Below are 8,650 nucleotides of genomic sequence, written 5' to 3' on the forward strand. Positions count from 1 at the left end.
TTATCAAAAAGTTAACACCTAACAGAGATTCAATTATGGTTGATAAAGGTTTTCTTATTGATAATTTTTGTGCTATGTATAAAATTAAGTTAATAAGGCCACCATTTTTAAGAAACAAAAAGCAGCTTACAGCTGAAAAAGCTGTGTCTAATAAAGATATTGCGTCAGCACGAGTCCATATTGAAAGATCTAATCAGAGATTAAAAATTTTTAAAATTATTAGTGGAAATTTACAATGGTCATTAGTTCCAAAAACTGATGAAATATTTTTAATTATCTGTGGTATAACTAATCTTTCAGCCCCTATTCTATCTGATGAAAGATTTTTATAAGCATAGTTTTATGTTTTTAATTACTATTACTTAAGGTTTAATTTAATACACCTATTTTTTTATTACTTTAATATTACATAGTTATGAGGAGGTTTCTAGTTTTAAAAATCAAACAAAGCTTTTGAGGACTAAACAGTTAGCCATCTATTTATCCTCACATACTGAATGTAACATTTTACAAAAATAATTGTTTTTAATTTTTTCCAACATTGTTCTTGAAAATGTATAATCATATTCCACTTCCATTATGACACAATTGTCATCATAAGAGGCATATAAACACAGATAACATTTTTGTAAATTAAGTATGCTCATTCCTAGTTGAACCTGTCCATAGTATTTATGTTTTGCCTTTAGCATATATTTTCCATTTGCTTTTAAAATAAAATTACATGATTGTAAGGAATCTTCAATGGACATTGTGATACCTATAATAAAATATATGTTTATAGTTTAATTAAAAAGTATGTTATTTTATTTTTAAACATTGATACATGATAAAGAAAACGGTTAGGTACCTGAATATAAACACTTAATTTCCAATAGTGCTATTGGCTTCCTATCAGTATTTAACACCACACCGTCTGGAGAAAAGCCTAACCATTTATTTTCTGGAGATGTTATCATACCACATTCTATCACCTTATAACCCGTTTTAGATACAAAACACTCCCTCGCTGGTTTTTCATACATTTGCCCATGCTTTATGTACTTGTTGGTAAAGGACTTTGGCCAAAAGTACTTTTTACTTTTCATGTCCCAATCCATTCCTTTATAGGTGTAGATCTCATAACATCTAGAACCCGTAATTCTATATTTTCTGGCTTCATGCCATTCGTGTGAATTTTGTTCGAGGTTGAATAATAGGTCCTGCTTTTCGTTCATAATACCCTGATAAAGAGTTTCACAGCAACTTGAAAAACTAATCTTTAAATTGGCAATTTCCATTAAGACAACAGACTGTGCGGCATTATTTAAAATTTCACTGCCTACTTCATCCAAACTGATGGCTTTGGTCATGCTTATATCATTCTCATTTTCAATAAATTCCAAATCATTCTTGACACGTCCTTTCCTAAAACAAAACTGTGTAAAGAATGTTTAGTGACATCCTGTATATCATTTATCTAATTGCAGTTTTTCTTATAAAATATTATAAGGAATTAACGCCTTACGTTACATACAGTACTATACTGAAACATCCTGTATAGGTAATATAATATTATTTTTTAATACTTACGAATGTTTTGCAATAGCAGAGTCTGGTAAATTCTTAATAAAAAATTCCAACATGGATTTTTGGTCATCTATATTTGGTAATACAAGCAGGCCACCAACTTTTGATTTAATGCAAGGCATTTCAAGTACAGAAATAGCCTTATATTTATCCTGCACTATTTTTTTCCTACCAGACCAAGCACAAGAAAGTTGTGTTTGTGAAATATCTTCTCAGGACTCCAACAGATTTTTCCTTGAAATGAAAAAAAGAAAGAATTTTTAACCTATAAAATATAAAAGCATTTAAAAATATGTATGTATAATTAAAAAAAAATACTACCTGGTCAAAAGTATTAAAAAAGCCGAAATATGTTTGCATTTTCCTCCAGCTCCAGCTTTACATGTGCAGTACATTTGTTTAATTACTGCAAACCCCTTAGAAATTGTTAATTCTCCATTCATTTCATGAGGATCTAACTGCAAGGCACTAGTTTGCAAGCAAAGAGCAGAAAGTTTTAGGGAAAAGTCGGACAGTTCATTTTTTCCGTACAAGATTATATGCCCTGCATTAACAACTTCTTCCCCTTCACTCACTGCCCTTGAATTGACATTACCACCAATGTAAGCTATGTATTCCATAAGGCTAAGGGTTAGTTGAGCCATATCTGTTTTAAAAATAACAGAAAAGAAAAGTAAATCAAAAGAAATCAAGTATTTATTATTGTAAACTTACCCAACAATGCGAATGAAACTACTCAAAACAACACAATTTGCAAGTCTTTTAAACGAATCACAATAAATTGGGATTCGTTTAAACTGGGATCTTAATTTGAATTGCCAATAGTTGGTATCCACAAACTACAGAAAAAGAAGTAGACCAAGAAGATCATAGAGAGAAGGAGTAAATTGCGTAATTAATAGATCATTAGCAGGTTAACAAACACATGACTGGAAAGATCCCAAGCTTTGGCAAATAGGATGCGAGAAACAGCGTCAGCCGTAACAAAGTTGTTTTTTATATATTTATACAAAATCTTATCTTTTCATGTGTTACTATCTTAAAGTATTATACTAATTAATATTACTATCATAGAAAACTTGTCTTAGAATCCTAAATCTGATCTCCGATTTCGTAAATGGTTTGTGATTATTTTTTGCGACCTTAGCAAAGGATTCGACTGTGTGAAGTATTTAACGAGAAATTTCTTGAAGAGGTAGCCACGAAAGTATTTGAAATACTCGAAAGAAAGCTTGAAAGCTGCCAGCGAGAACAAGAAAAAAGAATTTCCTCCTTAGAGGAAAAACTAAATAAAGTATGTGCGGAAAACAAGCACCTGGCCATTTCATTGGATGTCGTGGAACAACAGAGCCGCAGTAAAAATCTGCGCATATTCGGACTTCAGTCAACTGAAAATGAAGATTCCGCAACATTAGAATTTATATCTACGCATTGGTAAGTTAAAATTTGTAAAAATTGGCGGAACCATATTCTTTAGTTTGTAGTGTATTTTTATTTGTTTTTTTCGCTGGAGTGTCGTTGCTCCTCCATTACTATAACTTAAATTTTTATTTTTTGGCAAATCCATAAAGACCATCTGTGACCAGCTTTTGATCATCCAATGCTCTAATAGCAAAATGTAAAAAATCGTAGTTGCACTTAAGTCAACTTAATTATATTATTCAACTAAAATATATTTGTTCATATGAGATGATTCATGATTTGTATTTTTTTTTAGAATTTTCAGGATCTTTAAATCGTTTATAAAAAAAATTCACGTATAAGTCTACTATATAGTTTACCAGCTTTCTCTACTTCTCTAATTAATAGTACACTGGCAGTGTTAAGCTACTTAACCAGAATACCAAAAGTAGGAATGCTCATTGAAATTTATACTGTTATTTGCTTACAAGACTATTTTAATTCCCTCTTTAAAAATTCTGCTTGTTAATTAAAATTGGTTCGTTCACGACTCTTACTAAGTAAACTTTTTTTACATAAAATTAACTAAAAAAAGATATTTTTTTTTCTTACGTAATATAAACACTTACAAGGAAATAAAAAATAATCATCAAAAAAGAGAAAAAAATTCAAATTTATCATGTCATAAACTCCTACACTTAAATTTTGCATTTAAATAAAATGATTAATTGTTAAAATTAATTACTTAGAAATACGTAGAAAGTTATTTCTTTTTAAAAACCGAAAATAAATAAAGCATTTAATTTGTTTTTACTTTGTATTTTACAAAAAATAATACAAAAACTAGTCAGTAATAATTACAACTTACCTCAGCGCTAGTATCGTTAAATAGATATGCACGTTCGGTGCTGGCCGCTTCGGTCGGTGCTCCTAAAATACAAAAACCCTCCATTAAAATGGTCGTTACGATAATTTGTAAAAAGAGATAAAATTTCGCTTAAAAATGGCTGTGCACTTTTTAATTCGACTTTATCTGTACGATTTATCATGTTTTTCTTTTGTTGTCGCTTGTAAATGGACCTTTGTTAGTGCAGTTATGTCGTAAAATACTGTAGTACAAAATCAGTGTTTATCAGAAATTTTGAAACCTTCAGTTCATATTTCACCATTTAAATAAAATTTCTTGTATCATGCAGCATTATATAAGCGTATTTGCAGATGTTAAAAATTGCGATATGATTTATAAATTCTTAGTAAAAATAAAAAACCATAAAATACAATAAAATATAACATAACAGCGCAATAAAGATGAAATATTAAGATTATAAAATTTTCAGAGGAAATCACACAAGTGCTTAAAAATTTTTGATAATTTTGCATAAAAGAGTTTTTTTTTCTGAAAACAAAATAAGTTCATTTTCATATTTCGGCGAAATATTATTTATTTTACTAAATATGGAAATAATCGAAGGTTGTTTTTCAAAGAATATATGATTGAATGTTCCTCATCCATTTGTAGGTAAGAAAAAATTGATTTGGTATTTGAATGCTGCTCGAAGAGAATGGTTGGTTATTTTCCTTTTTTTGTATCAAGGCCGGTTTCTTTTTTGTCTGCTTAGCGGTTCATTGGACAATAGTGTTTACGCCAACTGGAACATTTTTATATAACTTTCCAGATGATTTCCAAGAAAGATTCTCTGTTAAAAATTAATCTCTCATGTGGAATATAATAATGTATATTTATTTAGCAAAAATATGCTACATATATAAATAAAATATGATATTTTCTAAAAATACATTATACAATTAAATTATTATTCGTTGTGTTCCACTTCATTTTCGAAATATCATCAATCGATGTTACTGCTGATGTTGCATCATAAGGTCGGCTCGTATTTATTTTTCGAGCATGTCACGACCCATGTTTTCTAGGTTGACTCATGCTAAATAGGGCATCTCGGTTTCCTGGCAGACATTAGATATCGTCCCGGTAATCCATGAACAATCGCCGCCTCTGGTTTTCTAGAAATAACCCGCCAAGTCATCAGGTCACAGCCTAAAGGTGGAGCAAGTCGAATAACAATAAATGACACTAATTATAATACTTTACATAAAATTAAAACTTACTACAATCACTAATTAGATAAAAATTTTCTCAAGAGCCTTTTAAACCGATTAAAACTGTCATAGTTTTTAATATTTGTAGGCAAATTATTATATTCGATCAAGCCTCTGTTAAGAATTGAGTTGAGCATTTGAACCGTACTACATCTGTTGACTAGGATGAGGTCTGTACGATTTTTTGTATAATAATTATGTACATCTGAAAAAATTTTCAACTCTTTACTTATGTATTCCGGCAGCACAACATCATATTTAGAACACGTAACATGGATAAAACAGGTGTATATCGATTATACAACTTAACATCAGTCTCATTGCCCTATTCTGCATTTTTTCAAGTCAATCCATCTTATAACGTAGCAAGTTAAACAATAAAGTGGAGCAGTACTGTAGATGGGGAAGATCAATGGCATTATAAAGCAATAATGTTGTGCGCAGCGAGAAATCTTTACCAATTCTTGTCAAGAAACCAACTTTTTTAAAAAATTTCCTTGCTACATGATCTGCATGCGCATGAAAGTTTAAGTTAGCGTCTAGAATTGTGCCCAAGTATTTAATTTCTCTTTCATACGAAATGTTCTTCCCATTAACAGTAATCCTCATATCGCCAACATTTAGAGAAACCACCCTAGACTTTTTACCAAAAATACAAAATTTTGATTTTTTTGCATTTAAACTCTTAAATTAAAATAAATAAATAAATAATTTGGTTCAATATTTATGTCCTGCTGCATCTGAAGGATATCTTTTCTTACTATATATATCAAAATGTCATCAGCAAATAGCATTACTTTACACTTTTGAGTTACATGTACCATATCATTAATATATAATAAAAATAGTAAAGGACCTAAAACTCTTCCTTGTGGCACACAATATTTGATACTTTCAGACATACTATTTTTATACCTAACACATTATAATTTTTTAATTAAAATTTCTCTACTGACTGTTTCAAATGCTTTTTTAAAATCTAAAAATACAGCTAAAATTAGGCCATCAGAGTCTAGGGCTTTAAGAAAATTATTTACTATACTTATAAGAACAGATTTACATGAGTAATTCTCATGGAGGCATGACTGAATCAAGACAATCAATTTATTATTGTTACAGTGATCAAGAAATTGTTCTTTGACACAAACTTCTAGAAGCTTCTCATAGACTGGCACAGTATTAATAGTTCGAAATTCATTTTCATGTTTTGTGTTTTGTACTTTGGGAACAGGAACAACAGTAGACAGCTTCCAGGATTCTGGAAGGATGCCAGTATTCAATAAGATATTAAGAATATCCAAAAAACGATCACCAACAGCAAAAGTCACATCACACAGAACCTGCTTTAAAATACCAGTTTCACCCCACCAACATTTTTTAGATCTTCGAGTATTTCCTTCATTCTTGCCATGGAAATCTTGTTAAATTTTATCATTATGCTATTGGTACCGGGGTTCTTCTAATACCCGTTAATCCATTTGCCGCTTGAGGTATATTTTCAATATCTTCAATACTATTCACAAAATAATTATTGAATCTCTGTACAATTTCAGCCTCATGTATGCATTTGATATTATCAAAAAGTATTTCATTCGGTAAATGTTGCTTCTTTCCGGCAAAAGAGCCTTCAAATTTCTCCTTTCTTCAGAGTTCTTTTGGATTATTTTTATTAGTATCTATGCATTGCATGTAAAATTTTTCCTTTTCCACTCTTATTTTGTTTACAGTACTATTTTTTAGATTTTTACATTCATTCCATATGATTTAACTATTTTCCATGTCCGCTTTTTTGTAAAGTCGATTCCTTTCTTGCATTTGTGCTCTTATCTCCGGTGTTAAATGTGAAAAATTTTAACTCTTGAACACATACTGTTAAAAATGTTTTGAATATCCGCAACAAAGATATCAGCTAGTAAGTTGACGTCTTTACAATTTTTATTCCAATTGATTGTAAGTATTTCCTACTGAAGTTTATTGCAATTATAATTTTTTTAAAAGTCCTTTGATATCTTATGATGTCTATGGGCTGTTCTTTTTGTTTATTACCAATAGTGATAAATACAATAGAATGATCGCCAATTTTAGGTGTTAGAGGGACTTTAGACGGAAGATGTTTATCATCTGAAATTAAATAATCAATGAGTGTCTGACTTCTTGGAGTTATTCTAGTTGGTGTCTTTATTATTTGGTTAAATCCATTAATATAAATGCTATTTAGAATTTTGTTACTATAAAAAGCCCCAACAATAATTTTAGTACCATTAAAATCATGAACTTGTTCTTAGTAATCTTCTGAGGTGAATGATATAAAACTGAAAACAAATAGTTAATGCCCCTTAGAGACAGCTCGACAGACAACAACTAAACATAGCCTCCATCAGACACTACAGATCTAACCTTATATTTAATATCACCTCTTATTAGAGCCATGACCCCTTCTATTCTACTGTTATCACTCGTACATTATTCCAACCTGTACCCATCAATGATCAGCCCGCATGGTTCAATTTCACGCGTTACGTGAGTCTCACTCAATAGTAAGATCTTGGGCTTCCACTTATTTACCAATAAGACAAAGCTGTCTTTGTTTTTCAGATAACCCTGGTAATTAAAGAAAACTATACTAGTGTTAAGTACAATATCTAAGTCTAGTTACTATTTAATGTACTTATTTTTTTGAAATTCTTTAATTTTCTTATAAGAATCACACTTATTAACGTCCGAACAAACATGATTCACATTAAGACTAAGGCCAAATTTTTCATTAGATGTAACACTATTAACATTACAATCTTTCACATCATGTGGTCCACTACATTTAGCACACACTTTGTTTCCTTTACATTCGTTTAACAGGTGACCACACCGACAACACTTAAAACATCTTGGAATTCCATACTCATTGAATACAGGACACCGATTCCACCCGATATTTATTTTTCTGCCTGAAGTATTTTGCAGGTTGTTGTGATTTTCAATTTTAAACGTAATTTCATTATCTTTGAGGTTATACTCCGATTCATTATTGCCAATTACTTTTAGTCTACGTTCTAAGATCTTTGGTACTTCCACCCTGTAATTATCACCCATTTTTCTTTGGATCTGAGACTGAATAGTAGTAATTAGCCTCTCATTTCCACATCTGATTATTACACCTTCATTTTTTGTTGGTTTACCTAATGATAAACCAGCACCTATATCAGTGGGATTGACGTTTTTCCTTAAGTCTTGCTTTAAATGCTGCACATCTTTTTCAGGACATTTTTGTTTTTCCACCAAAACTTTGTCACTATTATTAGCAACAGCTGCAGCATAGGACGACTTCACTTCGTTCATGATGGGTACTTGTGCAGTTGATTGGGTTTTACACTCTTTAAGTTTGGTAACTTCTATTTTAAGACCTCGATTTTCTTCCAATAGAAGATTCACTTTTTGGTTCAGCTCTTTAGTTTTTTCAACTAAAAATCTCAACGTAAGACTGACCTCATTTGCAAAATCAGACTCGACAGAGAAAGAATCTTCCACACGACTCCTTTTTCTCGTACGTTCTTATTTAGCAACC

The 8,650-nt window shown here is 30.7% G+C and overlaps 1 protein-coding gene across 1 annotated transcript; it reads right to left on the minus strand.

Annotated features, from left to right (window-relative positions):
• Positions 1-476: 476 nt before the first annotated feature.
• On the minus strand, positions 477-1,730 carry LOC126735677 (uncharacterized). The gene is made up of 3 exons (XM_050439741.1): positions 1,573-1,730; positions 851-1,407; positions 477-760 (listed from the first exon to the last, which is right to left on the minus strand). The coding sequence occupies exons 1-3, from the start codon at positions 1,689-1,691 to the stop codon at positions 477-479; spliced, it is 960 nt and encodes a 319-aa protein (XP_050295698.1). The 5' UTR covers positions 1,692-1,730.
• Positions 1,731-8,650: the final 6,920 nt, after the last annotated feature.

This window comes from Anthonomus grandis, chromosome 4, assembly GCF_022605725.1.
Source record: "Anthonomus grandis grandis chromosome 4, icAntGran1.3, whole genome shotgun sequence".
NCBI lineage: Eukaryota > Metazoa > Arthropoda > Insecta > Coleoptera > Curculionidae > Anthonomus > Anthonomus grandis.